This window comes from Gymnogyps californianus, chromosome 2 (genome assembly GCF_018139145.2).
Source record: "Gymnogyps californianus isolate 813 chromosome 2, ASM1813914v2, whole genome shotgun sequence".
Taxonomy (NCBI): domain Eukaryota; kingdom Metazoa; phylum Chordata; class Aves; order Accipitriformes; family Cathartidae; genus Gymnogyps; species Gymnogyps californianus.
In genome coordinates, this window is record NC_059472.1 from 157,822,213 (window position 1) to 157,841,842 (window position 19,630).

At 39.5% G+C, this 19,630-nt stretch overlaps 1 protein-coding gene across 1 annotated transcript in view; it reads left to right on the top strand.

Moving 5' to 3' along the window:
* PTPRN2 (protein tyrosine phosphatase receptor type N2) overlaps positions 1 to 19,630 on the top strand; it is a 599,582-nt gene that overhangs the window by 507,889 nt on the left and 72,063 nt on the right. Inside the window, exon 14 of the mRNA XM_050890935.1 lies at positions 7,692 to 7,886. Coding sequence (XP_050746892.1) covers positions 7,692 to 7,886 — 195 coding nt within the window. The remainder of the gene's footprint in view (positions 1 to 7,691; positions 7,887 to 19,630) is intronic.

Consider the following 19,630-nt stretch of genomic DNA (forward strand, 5'->3'; position numbering starts at 1 on the left):
CTTTTAGAAATAGGGATATGAACTGTCGTACTCACTTACACAGTCCCAGTTAGAGTGGTCTCTTGTATTTTTGTATAGGAAAAAAATCCCCAGTAGAGTAACCTAAACATGGTCTTCAAATTTCACTGACCCTCTGGAAAGCAGTATTATTCGGAAAGATGCCTGTGCTTTCCTGGCATGGACAGCAGGGAAAACACACTGCTGTTATTTCAGGGACATATCATTAGACCTATGCTGTCACGTCTTCCTTGGCGACAGGAGCCATATAAAAGACCTCTCGCTCCTTCAGGTTCTTCTGGGCTATGGAGATGTCTACCTCATTGATGAGAGGTTACTGAAGGAATTAAAGTAAAAATATTTCCTTAAGCTGTATTGCATAGTCAGTGTGTTTGGTTCTGTGCAAGCCAGAAATTTTCACATCTACTGGACTTCTGGAGATGTGTACAAGAGCGCGATGGCTTTTTGTTTGTTTGATTTGGTAGGATAAGACTGTGCAAATGCTTGTATTTAAAGAGAGGGAATAAAACAAATAAATACAAATAAAGAAAAAGTTATTTTCCATATAAAGATAGCCATGTTTTCGTTGCGTTTCCCCTCCTGCATGGCATCTACTTTCTTTGTGTACATGAAGAAAGGGGAATCGTAATTACATGAGTCACCACCAGGAAACACTCGCAATGCTAAAATAATTGAAATTTTTAATTTCACAGACCACAATAAAAATTGGGGTTTTGTTAGGAAAATGAGTCTCAAGCTTGTGTTTGACTGCAATGCTCTCAAAGCGAAACAGCAGCCCTGCCTTTTAGGTCATTTAAACACCGAACAAAGCAAAACCCCTACACTGAGACTCAGAGTTATATCCAGATATACAGAGGGTTGTGCAGTACGAGAGGGCAGATAGTGAACTGAACTGGACAGACTAAGGCTGTATTGACAATCAAATAAATACATTTTACGTTCTTTTCTTTTTTTCTCCCAAGATCACATACAGGTCTAGATAAATATGAATTGTACAGAGTATGGATATGTAACAATACGTTTGATGCTGCATCTCTCAAAATATCACTCTCAAACATTTTTCCAATATCTCCCTTTGTTCCTTTTCTAAAGGCACGCTGATCTCAGTAGTTGCCTTTTCTGGCAAGGATAGAAAATATATGTACAAATATTCTACATATGTAAATAGCTCTTTTACTCCTGGAGAAAAAATATGTTAAAATGAAACTAAAGCTTGAAAGTATGTTTCAATAACTCAAAAATAAATGGTAATAAAGCTGTAATTATCCCCAAAGCTACAAACACAGTAAATAAGTTAAAGTTAAATTTATAACACCTGCAAGCATATTAGGTATGCAAAAGCAAAACAAAGGCAGCCAAATGACTTTAGCTTCACCCTGTAGTAACACTAAGCAAATTTAGTTAGAGAATAATGATGTTTGTAGTCCTAGATTCATTTGTTTAAAAAAATGAGCTTACCTTATTTTTTCATTTTTTGAATCTTGCTGTGTTATGACTACATCCATAGCAGAACAGTTAAATCCATGCTGTATGTGCAGACCTCAGCTCATCCTGTGAATAATGCCTCCTTAATTTAAAGGAAAGTGAGACTACTATTTAATTAAATATATTAAAGCTGAGAAGAAAAACATTTTTAAAGACCTTATTCTTCCATACCTAGCATATAAAAGGTTAAATATATTCTTAGTTTTCATTATATATTTTGTTATAAAGTATAGCCTTGAATCCTTTAGAATCAATAGTCAGCATTTTTAATTTAAAATATCTACAACCAATTTTGTTTCACATGTCAAATGAATGCAGTGCTATTGTGATCATGCCTGCTTAAGCAGATTTGTTTCTGATAGAATATTAGGCAGGTCAGGTTGAAAGGGCTTGGTGGACACTCAGCTGTCACTTTTAATAAACTGTAATTTCTTTGTCTAATGTCTCTGCATTTTCTTAATAATTATACCATGGAAGGGTTTATTGTCTCTTATATTTTGTTAATTCTGAAAATAATTGTGCCATACTTGTTTCTGGACTAGCTCAGCTGATTTCCATTTGAATTTGTTAAGCAAAAGATTTTTAAAAACGTGGAAATGTTAGGCCTATTTCCTGGACTTTATTTTTGTAATTATGTAAATTTGGGGATCAGTTACAAGAATAGATTATTTTCATTAATATATAGTAATGAAATTTTCTAAATAAACTGGAAAGTTGGAATTTCCCTCAGATCCCAGGCTCCTGTTAAGCAGATCTGAGGTGAATGTGACTGGGGAAGAAGAGTAGTATTTTAGATACGAAGCTATTTTCATTTACTTTGGACTGAACAACTTCATTTATAATGCGCCTGGTACCAGCTGGATGAGAACTATTCGTGTGCCATGGTCAGTGGCTGAACTGGGACTACCTGAAGATATTGCATAGTGCATTCGCATTAAGTAGGTATATTTTAATAAACAGCAACATCCTCACTGGAGGCAGCTTTGAGGTGGAGTGGCTCATCTTTAAGAGTAATGAGTGGAAAGCCGAGGTGCATGTTGGCCATCTCTTAACCGGGATGCTCAGGTCAGGTCTCCAGCCTGTAACGTGCCACCCTGAGGTTTTCAAATTCCATTTTTGCAAATAAAACAAGGGAAAAGATTCAATATTGACCATTCAAGCCTCAGTTCCAGCTGGTTTTAGTTCCATGCTTGCCTATATTCTTAGTCCTTACCCGTGTGTATACATAGATTTCTCTCCAAAACCAAACATTTTAGTAAACTATGTGGTCTTAATGGATTTTCCACATACCTACTGTATTAGTTGAACTTGATGGAAGATAAAAATCTCTCCAAATTATTGTTTGCTGTCTTGCCCTTCTGTGACGCTGATGGCTGCCATGCATCACGAAGCCAAGTGGCAGCAAATGCCGCTGCTGTCACTGGCTGGGGACGTCCAGCCGAGGTGGGCTAACACTTCTGGTGGTAAGCAGGTTGCATCTCTAAACCAGACCTGGACAGGTATCTGTGGGGTTCATTTCTGAACAGACTTGATGTCTCCTTGGTTGAGAGGAGAGTTTCTTACTCATCTCTTCAAGTTCAGAGAGCCATCTAACAAAACATAGTGGTAAGGCTGGCTCTCCGTCCGTGTGGGTTGTTGCCCGTTAGGCGCAACAAGTCTCTTAATGCCCTTCTTCAAATGTGGATAAACTACATTTGTGCCGCAATGGGGTTCATTTACAAGTGGACTGTATGGATTTGAAAATCCGTTTGTTGTACCTGAGGAAATAATTGTTGCTTCGTGCTTCTCCCTGTCTCTGTGAGGACAACCAAGTATTAGGAACACTTTAAAACCTCATTGGAAGAGGTCCAGGAGTTTTCTGAGACTACTGTTTATGGTTTGTTTAAGGTTATCAATTATGTCTCAAATAAAAAGCTCTCTACAGATGATCATTGTGCTGTACTTTGAACTCATTTAACTGGACATTATTTACGGAATATTTATCTTGGTTATGGCAGTTTTTGTCACACAGCGATATTACTTTTCCATTATATACTGCGTGTGACCACCACATAAGTTTGATAATAAATGTTGGGAAATAAAAAACAGAGTAAGTGCCTCAGTATGATAGCAATTCCCATGTGATGGGAAATAATGTCATAAACTTCAAATTACCTTTTAAATAAATGTTTACGTCCAACCCATCTATTAGATCATAGCCCGAAGGGTCAGGAGGATCATTTCTTCATATTTCACTGTATGCATTATGATTGCTTTTTTAGGTGTAAATGATGTTTTTAAATGAAGAATGGCACTCGAACTATACACAAACAACGGCTAGACATTACTGAGTCGCAGTACAGCAGAAATAGCCTCAGCCACTCAGCTAAATATAGAAGTGCAGCAGTAAATTGAATTCATTCTTAGAAAATATTTTTAATGGTGTACGTGCTGAGATGATACAGAAATACAGCTTGTGTCATTCTCACAGTTTGCAGCTTTGACATTTTAGTCAAGTTTAAATTCTAATTGTGGTTTGGTAGATGGCTGATTTGCTAAATGCTTATGAGAGTAAAGATTTTGGAGAGCAGGGAAGAGCATACCTGAGTGTGCAGAGAAGTGTACAGGTAACAGATATCATATTAACAAGGCTCTTAACCGTCTAGGGCTTTGTGTGCTTGTGAAATGATGCCACCTCTGTAAGTGCCCAGGGATAGTGTTTCCCACCCTGTGGGAAACACCCCACACATTGAGACCCCACTGTTCCCAATGTCTTCCATAGGAAGGGGGCATTGCTGGCCATCTCAAGGATGAAGCAAACCCAAATCCCACACTTAGACATTTCCCTGCTCTGAGCTGGACCTGCCTAGTCCATATGTCCTGGAGGAACCCATTTGGCTCCCCAAAACGCCCCATGCATCAAAGCTTTTACACGTGGTGGTGGTAACTGTGTTATCCCTGCAGCGCTAGGCTAAAAAACCCAACGAGGAGCTGAAATGGTTAGGCTAACAGAGAGGTGGTTTTGAAGAAGCAGAAGCTGTAGGTGTCCTGAGACTGCTGACGTGCACGTGGGGATGGGACAGGTTCCTCAGCCTGGGCTGGGCTGTCTGGGAGTTGGGAAAGGAAGAGCTGTCAAGGGCCGTTAGACCAATCTGGAAATAAATTCAAACAAAAAACTTCTGTTTACAGGCAGGGGAAAACCCATTGTCTTGGAGATTTAAAACACCAATCAAGAAATTCAGTGGTGTTTTTGCTGCAACTATGATTTGACCTTCCTGTTTACATTAAACATTTTTTATGGCGGTATGCAGTGACGTGGTTGCTTTGTTTAAGGTATTTGACAGTTACAGCAGTTCTGGGAACAATTGTTTTGGTTCTGTGTATGTCAGGAAAGAAATATGTTAATATTTGAGATCAGGTTACTTTTTTTTTTAAACTTATTTATATTTTTTGTGTTTCTCAACCTTACATTCTTTCATGAGGACCATGAACATGTTAAACTTAGTTTTAAAACATTTCTTAGTAACATATTAAATACTTTATGTCCAAAACATTCTTTTTAGTTGGAGGTTAACCTGCTCTAGAACCAGTTGGCTATAATATTGCTTCTTGTGTCATTATCATTTGCGTAAAAATGGTATATTAATTTCTTAGTGCTCACTTGATCCCATTTCTTTGTTAGCAGAGGTCTATAATCCTTTCCACAGCAACCACTTGTAAAAGCAGAGGATTATGACTTGAGGCAGGATATGAGCAGCAGGAACAGATCAACTTAAAAACAAAGATCCTGTTTGAGTACAAATGCTATTGTTAGCACAGAGCTGGGGTGAGTCAAGTGGCAGGATGTCTATTAGAATATAATAAATTCATATCTACGCCACATGGCATGCTAGCCAGAAGACACGTCCTTTTAGCAGTTATGTGATAGACTACATATTTTTATACCTTTACTTATTATACTTTTGCCTAGTCCAATAAACCATTCCCTCTGAGAATGGCTGATATCTAAACATCTGAACAGCTTTTTGGTTTTCTGCAGATTTATTTTTCTGTCTAAAAAGTTTCCGCACTGTTATACTTTTCCCAAAATCTGCTAAGAGGAGGGATTTGAAATTACACTACCGCAAGGTCGTTCCGAGGTTAGTAATAGCCATTTTGGACTATTGCTATCTTTTCTTATGACGTGTGTGATCCTTCAGAGAAAAGGAGAAGGAGGGGTTGCGGGGTTTTTGTCCTTATATTTAAAAAAAAGAAATACAATAACATTTTTTCCTTTATTAAAAAGTATTGTTTTTAATACTTATAGTCTAACTGACCTATCTAACACTAATGTATGTGACTCAATTTCAAAGTATTTTTTAAGGTTTTTTCCTAATATTTTTCCTGTTAAGGTCAGTAGGAAGTAATGAAGGTACCAAGTGACAGAAAACATTCTAGTCAAGTGTGGAAAAAACCCTACTTTTTGTAAAAATTTGAAAAATTCTTACAAGGCATGGACAAAATTAATAAATATACAAAATGCAGTGATGGAGGCAGATAGCAATTCCACTTGGGACAGTCTGTACAGTTATTCCAACAACTGACACCACATACAAGGAGTAATCTGTGCTTACCAAACTTCTGTTGACTGTATTTTTGTAATAGACAACAAAATATATCCTGTTTATATATGATACGAATTTTGTCTCAGTGTATCTTAATTTGTACATGCATATATGTATATTAAAAATGTATTACACACCATAAAATAGTAAAATTCCACATAAGCCTCTCTAATGGCAAGCCAAACAGAAGCTTTGGTAGAAGAAAATGTTTGGAGGGGTCTTTAATCATTGCCATGTGGTGGCAAGAGGAGACCCAATATAATGGTTTCAGTCGGTTTGTTTGAATGCTTGCTACTGCATGGATTAGGATCCCTCTTCAGTGTCCTAAAGTTTGCAAGGTTAAAAAAACCCCATAGTCTTAAAGTTATATTTCTAACTCCTGTCTGAAAAGAAGATTTTATTGCACTTGATATATGGAGGTTTTCAGATCATCCTACTGATGGCACTTGGGCTGCAACTGTATTATCAATGAATAAGAAAACAGAAGCCATGGCATTTCAACAGTATGAATTCTTCAGACTGTATTATTCTGGTAGCCTGAGGCAAGAAACTGTGCTCTTGGTACTCGTCTGTGCAGAATGAGTAATCTGAGACAAATGTGTAACCACACCACGTGTGCAGTATGTCCAGATACCATGGACTAGCCAATATTGCTGTGCACCACAGGCAGCCAAGTATCTCTCATGGACAATAGACATATGTTAAAAAATGATAATTTTATTATACTGTCTGGGATTTCACCATACATAACTGATTCTAAAAGCATTATAACAATGACGGTGTAACTGTGGGTCTGTATATCCCATTAGAGGCAGAATTTTATACTGTAAGGAGTTGTTTTTACCAGCAGGATTTTCTATTACCTAACCAGAAATCTGTATTTTTGCATGAATTCTATGCATGGGAGCAACTGAAAATGCGTATTCCCAGTGCGATCTCTTTCGGTGTTTTAACACGGCTTGCATGAGCTTGTGTGCTAGCTTGAATTTTCTTTCTTTGCCAAAGCTGCTTAAACAATACAATGACAGATTTCTGCTTTTATTCTTCGTTAATGTCATTCTTCATCCTCTCTGCCCCACATCAGGGAGGAAGTGTTGTGATTTTGCTATTTTAATGAAGAGAAATGAGGCATCTATCAACTAGGATTTATACTGGAGAGCACATCAATTCAGTTGCCTTGAGCTTGCTGAGTTTGCATATCCAGGGCCAAGCAGCGCTCTCAATTACTCCCGTGCAACCCCATTAACTTCAGGAGGTTTCACAGTTCAAAAGTAGCTTCGCAGAATGCAGGGTGATATTAGGGGGAAAAAAGGCTATCTGTTAGAGAAATCAAGCTCCAAAATATTATTTTTGGTTATCTAAAAGGAGATGTGCGTGCAGTCATAATTACACTTTTGAAAGGTAATGGTAGTCATCGTATAGTAATTTCATTGAGTATTTCTTTGTAGATGTGCCTAACAGAACAGCCAGCCTCCCAAAAATCACTGCAGTGAGGGGGAAAACACTTGGAGCCCTGGAAACATATTGTAAATCATATGTCTTTAGTAGACTGTATCCTGTAATTACTCTTAACTGTAGGTTGTTTCTTGCTCTTTCTCTCTCTAGGAGCTATGCCGTCAGCGCATGGCAGTGAAAACGTCTGATCGCCCGGAGCCCCTGCATGCTTCTCGAATAAATAGCGTTTCTTCACAATTTAGTGATGGGCCCATTCCCAGCCCCTCGGCCCGGAGCAGCACGTCGTCCTGGTGTGAGGAGCCAGTCCAGTCCAACATGGACATCTCCACCGGCCACATGATCTTGGTAAGGCATTTTTATCTTCACAGCAGAAGAAATTTAATCAGAATTTAAGGTATCTGCTCAGCTTTTGGAAAGAGATAACTTTTAAAGAAAGGGAAGCTGTCTTTTCACAGGTAAAAAATATTCCTGAGCTTTGTTGGTAATCTTAGCTTTGTATAATTAAAACTAAAGAGATTTTTATTTCCATTTCTTTTTCATTATATCTTTTTTTTTCCTCTCTGGGGAACATTCTTTTATCTTGGACATAGGAATTGTTTGTGTGCTTGCTTTAAAAAAGATAAGCCCCATGTTGTCCTTTTGTTCTATTAATTTGTGTTTACCTCAGCTTGGACAACTGAAGAAAACTGCTAAATTTCTGATCAGCTTGCTACTTCTTCCCATGTATCTTCAGTGTGTGGAGGTACCTGAGCTGAGAAGGCAACAGAATATTAGTGATATGGAGCAATTTGTTTTCTGTTACCCTTAGAAAAGAAAAGGGATCTGAATTTTGAGCCTTGCCTGAATTTTGTTGTCCTTGGCTGAATTTCCTCCAAGCTGGATCTCTTCTGTGTTTGAAATGATCCAAATATATTCTATTGATGGAGTCTGCACTGGAAAACTTGGGTTACTTCCAAACATGACTTGCGACCGGTATCAGTATAGAAGATGGACACATGAAGATCTGTGTGTATGTAAGAGTCAGAGTCCAGTGGTTGGGACTGGCTGCAGCTTGTTTCTGTCTCTCTCTGTTAGCGCCCTGCTGGGAGAGCTGTAGAGTAATCCCCCATTTTTTATGCCTTATTTTCCTCCTTCTTTAAATATTTGGTCTTTGTAGGGTGCATTGAAATTAGCTGAGAAGAAGTTAGGTGATGGTGAAGATGATGAGTCAAGTGTTATTTTGCTTTCTATATTTGATTTCTGCTACTTATTAGTATGGTCGATCTAACGTAAGCACCCTTCCAGTTGGTCGTGTTGCCGTGCTTTTGGAAACTTCCCTGTTGATTTATTTACACACCGCTGAGAAGACTCAAGAGTGGGGTCTCTCAGAATAAAACTTCTCTCCACCATGCCATACTTTGGGGTCATAATTTTTCAACTTCTTTCTCTCTTTTTCTGGACTTATATTTGAAAGTACTATCTTCTCAGATATTTTTCAAGTTCTTATAAGCCGCCTCACATAATGGAGAATGGAATGAAGGCAGGCAAAACCCAAAGAGCTAATTTGACCTTAGCCAAGTTACTGACCTCCTTCAGCCTTGATCAAGTCAGCTATAAAACTGAGCAAAAGCAGGGCAGGGTTGTAAACCAGATGCTTCATCAGAGTATGTCGTCCTGAGTAATACTTCTTCCCCTGCCCCTGCCTATTCCCCCCAAAAAAGGAGTTAATTAAGTATTATGTTAAAATCTGGTATACATGTGCAGTTTGGAAGGGTTGCTCCAATGACAGAAAATCATTTGTTATAGTTTTTACTGTCCCATGTTTGCCTAACTAGAATTAAAATTCACTTGATTTCCTTTCATAGTTAACTAAAATGCTGGGGGGGGGGGGGGGGGGGGCGGGGAGAACGTCTCCAATTGCCCAACCTCAAAATAAGTGCAAATTCCTGTCGTAAGGTTCTAAGGCAATATATTTGTATGGAAATAAGAGCAAAATTTCCTATGTAGACGGAAATATGCATTTAACATTTGCAAGCAGTTTCAACTACTTTAAACTGAGCAAAATTGTTTTCAGTTACATTATTGGGAAAAATAAAAAAAATCACAAAATCAAGCTGAAAGGAGAGAAAGTTGCATATGGGAACAACTTATTCTGGCTCTGGGAACTTCTGCAAAATTGCAAGAAAGAATTGTCTTCATATGGTGATAAATAAACTTTAAAAAATAGTCAGATTGGTCAAGATCACTGTTATGGTGTTCAGTGTCCATAATTCAGTCAATCCTGTTTAACCCTGGGTGAACGCATACATATGTTAGCTATCTAACAGCATATGTTGTATCTTAGATGGTGAGGGTTCAAAGAAGGGTAAAAGAAATGCTGTAGTGTCTTGAGAGTACAAACCACACAGAGAGAGTAAAAACAGTTAATTTGTTTAGTCTAAACTGAACAAACAAAAATCAGTGATTCAGGGGAGTCTGCCCATGTGCTTTGAAATACAGGATGGGGAAAAATTGTTCTTAATGGACGTAGATGATACAATTAGGAAGAAAATATGGGTTAGAATTGAAAGGATGCATTTAGCTTGGATATCAGGGCAAGCCTAATAGGAAGGTCAGGCAGGCAGTGGGATGTTTACTTAAGGGAAGTAGTTAAACCGTAAATTCAAGATGTGCTGAAGGCAAAGCTAGGTTAGGTTTACATGGGAAGATCAGCATCGCTCAGCTACAGCACTGAAGCAGATGATTGGACTTGATCAGAAATGCTTGTGTTTTGTGTCACCGTGGGTCACACTGAAACCGGAGAGCTGACCCAATTTATGTTTTGCTCAAAAATAAATGCACATATCTGTAATACCTTATTTGCCTGAATTTCTCTCCCTCTGGAGATGCTGTGGCTTGTTGGACTTCAGCAATAGAAGAGGCTCACCAGAGGTGAGCTTTTCCTCCCCTTCCCCTGTAGCTACAAGTGAAGGAGAGCAAGGGGCCACTTCGCAACTTTTATACCATTCAATACAAGAAGTTTTCCAGTTCTTCCCATTTCCTGCTGCCACAATCCTCTTATCTTGTAAATTTTGTAGATATTTTCCATGGAAAATACCTCAGTGCCTAAAAAAACAACAAGAAATGTTAGCAAGGGGCCTAGTAAGAATGGCAAATACCATCTGGTTTGCAGGGTAAATGCACTTACAGGTCCAAAAATGCGTTTTTCAGCTCCACAGTGTACAGCGAAGTAGCAGTTAGCTGAGCTAGGGCTCCTCAATCTTTATTTTTCATAGGTGCCAGGAAGAGCAACAGACGTCATCTACCTGCACTTATGCAAAGCATTTGACACTGTCCTGCATGACATCCTTGTCTCTAAATTGGAGAGACATGGATTTGATGGATGGCCCACTCGGTGGATAAGGAATTGGCTGGATGGTCGCACTCAAAGAGTTGCGGTCAACGGCTCGATGTCCGAGTGGAGAGCAGTGACGAGTGGCATTCCTCAGGGGTCGGTATTGGGACTGGCGCTGTTTAACATCTTTGTCGGTGACATGGACAGTGGGATTGAGTGCACCCTCAGCAAGTTTGCCGACGACACCAAGCTGTGTGGTGCGGTCGACACGCTGGAGGGAAGAGATGCCATCCAGAGGGACCTTGACAGGCTTGAGAGGTGGGCCCCTGCGAACCTCATGAAGTTCAACAAGGCCAAGTGCAAGGTCCTGCACATGGGTTGGGGCAATCCCAAGCACAAATAGGGGCTGGGTGGAGAATGGGTTGAGAGCAGCCCTGAGGAGAAGGACTTGGGGGTATTAATGGATGAAAAACTGAATATGACCCAGCAATGTGCGTTTGCAGCCCAGAAAGCCAACCGTATCCTGGGCTGCATCAAAAGAAGCGTAACCAGCAGGTTGAGGGAGGTGATTGTCCCCCTCTACTCTGCTGTCGTGAGACCCCACCTGGAGTGCTGTGTTCAGCTCTGGGGCCCCCGAGATAAGAAGGACATGGACCTGTTGGAGCGGGTCCAGAGGAGGGCCATGGAGATGATCAGAGGGCTGGAGCACCTCCCCTATGAGGACAGGCTGAGAGACTTCAGGTTGTTTAGCCTGGAGAAGAGAAGGCTCCAGGGAGACCTTATAGCAGCCTTCCAGTACTTAAAGGGGGCCTACAGGAAAGATGGGGAAGGACACTCTATGGGGGAGTGTAGTGATAGGATGAGGGGTAATGGTTTTAAACTGAAAGAGAGTAGATTTAGATTAGGTGGAAGGAAGAAGTTCTTTACTGTGAGGGTGGTGAGGCACTGGAACAGGTTGCCCAGAGAAGCTGTGGATGTCCCATCCCTGGAAGTGTTCAAGGCCAGGCTGGATGGGGCTTTGAGCAACCTGATCTAGTGGAAGGTGTCCCTGCCCGTGGCAAGGGTGTTGGAACTAGATGATCTTTAAGGTCCCTTCCAACCCAAACCGTTCTATGATTCTATGATTCTATGACCTCCCCAGAGAAAATAAAACAATGGATTGCTGTATAAAGTGGCAGCAGGAAATATTTTATTTTGATTTATAAACAAAATAAATCTTTAATGAAAGTAGCTTAGAAGAAATGTGTCTGCGACTGCTGAATGACTCCGTGTAATCTTGCTCAGAGGTAGCGTTGGTCAGAAACATTTCTGTAAAGCTGTTTAATTTGCTGGAAAATGCTAGCAGGTCATACCTGAAGTAATATCCAAGCCACCTCAGCTTTGGGTTTATTGGAGCTTGTGGCTGGCCACAGGTACTGTTTTCTTGGAGGACTTGCTACTTGTGGTTAGCCTGTCATTTATAGTACTTGAGGTCTGGAGAAACCAGGAATCTTCCAAACCCGTGTGGCTGTGGGGCAGTCTTCTCACTTAGACTGAAACCAGTCTTTCAAAGAGAAAAATCCTGCGTTTCTGCCACTTTCCTGTACAGCAAAGGCAATGTCTCCGCACTGCTGACAGTAGCATGAGGTAGTTTGCACTGTTGGCAGGAGGAAGCAGGGAGGACTCAGGAGGCCCAGAAGGGCAGCGATAACAACATTCATAGCTTTTTTTTTCCATTTTCACATTCTTTTTCCTCACATTTATAGCAGGAGGATGGCCCATATGGCACTTTTTGATTCTGTCTTTCTAAAACATCCAAGCACTTTGGAAAGTGTAATTGGAGGAGCATGTTTTATGCAGTCGTGTTTGTGGCGCTGACTGGCTGGTTTCAGCATGAGCAGCAACAAAGTGCCCTCATTTTGGTCACCGTTGGTTTTGCAAGAAAACAATTGTTTTTTGGAAGGTCACAGCAAGGAAAAGAGTAGGAACTCAGAAGTAGATTTCCATCCACTTTATTCACATATGTACATCTATATTTCAAGTGCCAAGAAAAGTCCTAATAAAGTGCAATGCTTCCCTTTGCAGTCCAGCAAGAGAAGCGGGGGGGGTTGAAGGTGTCCAGGAGAGATCTAGTCTCCCTGACTTGGGCTCCTAACTTATACCTACATTTTAGGCACTTAATGAAGTGGTGTTGTTGACTTGAGTCCATAAACTTCCCTTCTAGTTAGTGAAGTGAGTGGGTGGCTATGAAGGTCTCCAGAGAATTAGGCAGAGAGAGCATTTCTCTTGGGAGGCCTCCTGTTGTGCCTGCACCATCCCATTGACGTCTGCAGCTTAGATGAAGGAGTATCTTTTGTTTGTGCTGAAGCACAAGTTTAGCACGTAAGTTAGGTAGATTGGGTCCCACATCTGCTTCGTATATTGCCACGCTTGTTTGGTTAAAATAATTATAATCTTTTATGAGTTTTTAAATGAAGAACACTACTGCAAGAAGGGAGCGTATGCTTTTGATGATAACGTTTTGAGGTTGTTATCTGAATACCGTGTATGAGAGGGAATTTGCAGAAGCGATTTTCTGCGTTTTGGGGTTTTTTTCCTTGTAAAGACAGACGTGCAAAATTTGGAGCATTATACATAAATTAGAATTTTGGAAAGTGTGAATTTCCAAAAGGTCCTCTTCAGTACTTATTTAAGCTGGAAGTCTGAAGATTATTCTCCCCGAGGGTATGAAACTGCTGTATGTATTGGAAATAATAATAGCCTGTGATAGTTGGCGCGTACTGTGCTTTTCAGGAGAAGAAAGTTTCATAACTGGGCTGAACGAGGCAGTGGGAGCAACTGAACTAGAGACTGAAATCTAGGGCCTCGCATGTAGGAGGTGTAAATCCACTTGATCCCCTTGTCTTTGGCAATTCGCCTGCAAAACCAAAAGGACTTCCCCCATAGAGAAGTGAAGGATGGCCTCATATGAGAACTTTGTGTCAAAAGAAAGTTCTGGGACAGGTTGTGTCCCAGAGGGTGAGCACCTGCAAGCGCCTCCTGGGACACAACCTGAACTAGGGGCACATGGGACGGAGACCTGCTGCTGGGAAATCAGTCAAACCCAAGATGTTGAATTTTGCATCCAATTTAGTTTTGATGCTGAATCAGCGGCAGGGTTGCTGTGGGACTGAGAAGGGTAACAAGCAGGGAATAGTTTCCAAGGTTGAATCTGGTTTTTTTTATAACACTGGTATCCTGTAGTCTCTGCATAGTAACTTTTTGATGGTTTCTAAGCAATTTTCCCTCACTCCCATTTTTTAAAATAAACTCTGTTTGAAATGAACTCTGTAGGGTAGCTGCTATAGATTTTATTTTAAATGAATGTGGAAGAGTGGGGGATTGTGTGATAGAAGACACTTTCCAACACGAAAAAATATTTGTTAAATCCTGTACCACATTTTGCTGAAATATCTTGATTTTATTCTTAAAGCTGCAATAAAAGCATGAGCAAAAGGCATCTAAACACACTTTTCTGAATAAACAGAGAAACTGCAGCATGTGAGGACCGATAGCACTGTGCTAGATGGAAGTCTACTTTCCACCTTGAGCTTAATCCATATACACATTTCCTGAGCGAAGGAGCATGATGCACGGTATGTGAGCGCAGTGCACTGCCCAGGGACACATGCCGCAAAAGTGATTAATGCTAGCAGGGACAAAGGTGAGGACTGCAGGTACAGCAAACAAGGTCTTTGTCACAGTTATAGTGTGTTTGATTATCTAGTGGGTTTTAAGTTTTTTTCTTTTTCCACCAGTTACTTCTACCACCATTAATTTCTCTAGCTCTTTATGAATTTCAAGAATAGAAATACTCTGTTTAAAAAAAAGCTTACAACTGAGAAAACGAAGGAAAAAATCCTCCCTCACATGGGAAGGAAAACAAGTCAGTGGCAAAGTTTAGCTAAAAGCACAAACTCCTTACACATGTGCTAAGTGGATCTAAATCCCAACTTATCTTTCAGCTGTGCCAGTATAAATAGTTGTAGGAGTCTCACGAAATCTAAGTCCCAAGAAGGCTTTGGCCCTAAAGGCCATTTCATCACGAACAGTCAGATGAGAGGATTCACAAGGGAAAAGGCTGTTGTGTATCGCATTACTCAGTGACAAGATAGCCAATATCCCAAAAAGACATAAATACTGTGGATGGGAAAATCTTTACCCCTCTCTGCCTGAGCCGTCGTGCTTTTAGGGACAAGTGGAGCTAGTTGCCTTCTGAAAGATCTTCTGCTGATGAAATGGCGTTTATCCCTTCATTTTAGTTTTTTTTTCCTCCCTAAATGTTTAAGTTATTTTGAAACATTTGCTTCTGTTTTTTTAAAGCCAGGACTTGAGATATAGGAACAAAGAAAAGCTGCAAAGAAAAGTGCAAAAAATCTCATTGCATATGAAAACAGCTCTACTAATAGAGCCATAAATCTAATAAATGGATGTATGTACTACATAGATTTCGTCAATAAAACTCAGAAAAAATATTCATGAACAGGTTACCCTTTGATTCTTCCATTTTTATTTGTTTCATGTTCAGTTGCCTCCCTTTTTCTATATTAATCTTGTTGAATGGGCCTTAGCAAATAACGACAATTACAGAGTCAGTACTAAATCAAGAAAAACATTCCTCTTGAACATGGTATGAAATTAATTACAAAATCTTGGTTTTTTCCTAAATTCTTCCCTGTCAGTTGTTTTCCCCAAATGTATTCATGATTAGAAATAACTCGCCAAATTTCTGTGACTACATTTTGGTCTGTCGTTTGACTGTGAGGTGTTTATTCCAGCTTTGTTTAAGCTGCTTTGGTTGAACACTTTTAGCCACCTTGTATCTTTCCGTAAGGCTTTCAGTAGAAAGATGAAGAAAACATTTCTATTAATATTCTAGAGTACTAATTTTAAAAGTGTTACATTGGGGGAAATATTTGATACAAAACTAGCTTATGTAACTATCCGCACAAAATAAAAAGAAAGGATCATTGCCATGGCTGAAACAAAACTTGGTGGCTATCTGAACTTTTTTTCTGTTTCTCCCACCTTTTTTCCATTTCTAGAGAACATCTAGGTAATGTCAAGGCAAAATAAGTACCAGCTGTACCAAGAGATGCTAGGAGGCCGTTTAATGAAAAAGATCTGGGTTTTGATACTTCAGATTGAAGACAAGGAATGTTACTGGGTTCTCAGTGGCTTCTGAGGGTCTCATTAGTGGCAGAAACCAGAGATGAACTCTTGTCCAGGAGGCTACTGGTCTTGTCTTTTGGCTCCAAATGCATCCCAAGTAATGAAGTGCTGTTCTCTGTGTTTGTCATGTTGTGTGTGCTTACATCATGCATTAAGTTGTTGATAACTCATTGTAGCAGATGTAGCAGTTGATCATATTTTGGATCTAATGGGTGGAAATACCTATGTAGGAGGAGAAGGGCACTAGAAAGAGGGTGGTTCAGAAGGACTTCTCAGGCAAGAGGCCAAGATGATGATATGTGTTACAACGTATCTCTGAGCTGGTGGCAGAGTTCAGACATGGGAAGGAGGTGAGCTTTGACTCACTGTGGGATAAAGAAATGGCTCACGCAGATTTCAAGGCATGATGCACCGCTAAGATCAAATGACGTGTGGTAAATGGGACTACACCTTCAGAGCTTCTGAAAATACGTAACAATCCAGGATGAAACTGGGACTTACTTCATGGTACTTGCAAAGAAGGGACATCGTACTGACACAGTGGTTTTGCGCTGTTATACCAGTTGGAGTTTAAGATATCCCGGAGAACTCCAGTGGTATTTTGGAGAGCTCCTTCTCTTCATGTGGGCTACGCCAGCAGAAGTTATTGGAAGTGCTCTGGTTAAGATGCTACTGGCAATGAAGGCAGCTTAATCCCTCCATTGATTCAACAAAGTCTGTTTATTCTCATCTTCAGGGCAAGATAAAAAAATTTATACTTTGCTTTCTGCAATCTTTCTGGGATTAGGCCTTAACTTGGCAGTGTTTTGTGAGTAAGGTATCAGAATTTGGGTGGTATTTGGAAAATTTAATGTGTAGGACACAGACAAAATGCTCCTGTGACGATCAAATTTTACATATGCACCCACAACGCAGCTGTGGAAATATTTTTAAATAAGGAGATAAACATTAAATAATGTGTGAAGTTCGCTTGTGGATGACATAGTATTTGCTGTTCCATAAAGGAGGACTATGTGACTTTTTGGTCAAAAGCAGATAAAGTCTACTACCCTCAAATATTCCACCCCTCCCTACCGCCCAGCATGTCTTCATAAAATATATGCTTTTGCTATGAATTTCTGTCTTTTATATAACTCTTCCTTTGTTTCCGTCTGGAGTAATATCTTTTCTTTTTTTCCTAGCTGGTAGCTCTCCCTCAGTGCTGTCGTGTCTCCCTCATCACCTTGTCCTAAACGCGTGTGCTAATGCTGCTTTAGGTTGCCCAGCTGGCCAAGCAAATTCATAGCTGGGGAGAATTACGAGTTGCCTCTTGTTTCTGGCTGCTTGCTGTACCATTGCGTTGAACTAAGAATAGAAGGGAGGGGTGACAAACTGCTCACAAGCAGCACCTCCTTCAAGCATGACCTGTTATTCTCTGGGAATTATTCTCTGCTCTTTTCTTTTTGGAATGACTATGAGGGCTGGCGTCCAGGTCCTAAAAGGTTTCTGTCCTCAGTCTGGTTAGTAGTAAATCCGTTAATGTCTGTTGAAGATGGTTGGTTTCTGGATTTGATGTGTCTTTAAAAAATATTTCTCTGACTATGTGTCACAACTGCTTTATTTTTAAGATGAATTATGTGAAGGTTTGCCTCCTTCTGACAGGGCTGTTTGTACTATCTAAAATATTCCCATGAACATCCGGTAACCCTACTGCATATAGCAACTGAGTTCTAGTAGCTGTCAGAGTGTAGTTAATTGAAGCTCGTTTCTGTACTTCTTTTATTAAATATGTGCACATGCAACACATTTCTTTAAAGAAAATAAACAAAAAATGACAATGTCTCCTTCCTGGATACATTATATTTATACTCAGTATTGAAGAGAGTCTGGTAATTATAAAGTTGTTCTAGCGTTTTTGTTTTAAAATTAAAAAGGTACTGAACTTGAGAAAACAAATGCAGTCAGTTATTTAGTACTGACTAGTTCTTACATTCTTTTCATATTTAATTTAAGTGGACTTTAGCTGGTTGCAAATAAAAATACTAAAGCACCAGCAATGCACACCATGATTTGTGTTCTTGCTGTCATCCAAATTCACAGAAAGAAGGAAACATATTAAAGAAATTTGATAAGACCAGGTGGTCTGAGTGAATAATTTCCCTTTCATTAACATATTCCCCTTATTAACTCTGTAATTAATTGTACATAGCTAAGGAAAGCTATGGAAATTGCATTTTGAGATGTATCAAAGCTGACTTTATGCTTCAGACTTCCATGCAATTTACTATTAATGAAGCAAGAGATGGAGGCCCCAAATCTATAATTATTACTTACTATTTGAATGACAAGCAAAGAATTTTATCAGCACAGTTTCAAATGAAAGGGGATTAGCAGCTAATGTTGAAATTGTTAATCTTTCTTATTAAAATAATTTTGACGAGAGTGTTTAGCCTGAAAGAGGTTTCTGGAACATCATTTACCATTAAAACAGCTATTTTCTGAAGCTCAGTATGAATTTGTCTAAGTTTGACAGCAGGGTGCAAATATTTTTTAAATGAATGAATATTTTATGGGAGCTAAGGCTGTTCATGTGTGAGCTGATGCCGAGCTGCTTGCTGTGTGCATATTCCTGGAATGTGTAGCAGGATGGTAGTTCAATATCTATCTTACCAAAGTGAAGATGTCTACTGAGATAACAACGGAAAAAAGCTACAGCAGAAAAATCTGAGAACTGAAATTGCACCCAAGGCTGTATCTGCACACGACTGATTAGCAGGTGGGAGCCTGGTCAGAATAGGGCCCTAGATCTTGGTGATATTTTTATGACACAGAAAAAGCATATAATTATGTTTGGTAACAATGTTACCTCATGTTTAGCTAGGCCTTCTTACTCCTGTAAATGGTGGTATATTTTCAGTTTTCATATATTTTTATTAGTGTCATGTGCCTTAAGATGAGTATTCAGTGGTGGGTGCTTTATACCCATATGTATGCTTGTGTACAAATACCATGTACAGCACAGTATCCTCATATAAGTATAGATAAATGTTTGTGAGCAGAGATATAATATACACGTCTTTTAAGTGTTAATGAAAAACTACTTGGCATTTTAAATTTTACAACTTTTCCTTGCAATATTTGCAATTTTCATCTCTTACAGAAGTGTACAAATGAAGCTGACAAGGCTGTTTTCGCTCCTCAGGATGAGGAAATTGCAAATATATAGTGACATAAATGGTGAAAAGCAAAGCAGTGATAATTTACAAAATTTAATTTGTAGTGATCTCAACCACATAAGTACTGGAGGAGATGTATGTTGAAGAACACTATTAATTTGCCTGTGTCCCATTATAAAAAAAAGCTAATGTAAGAGATGTCACATGTCTTTGCCAGTGACAAATCTTACCACCAGAATAGATAGAGATCATTTAAATCCTTTGATTAAGACATTATTTGCGTGAGTAGATGGACTTTGTATAAAGATACCATCAACACAACAAACCCCCATGTACCTGCTCTATCATGAGATTACTCCAAGCTTTACCTGTGTGTGGACCATGTTGGAACTTCATTGAGTTCACTAAGAAAATTACAGGTTACGGAACTA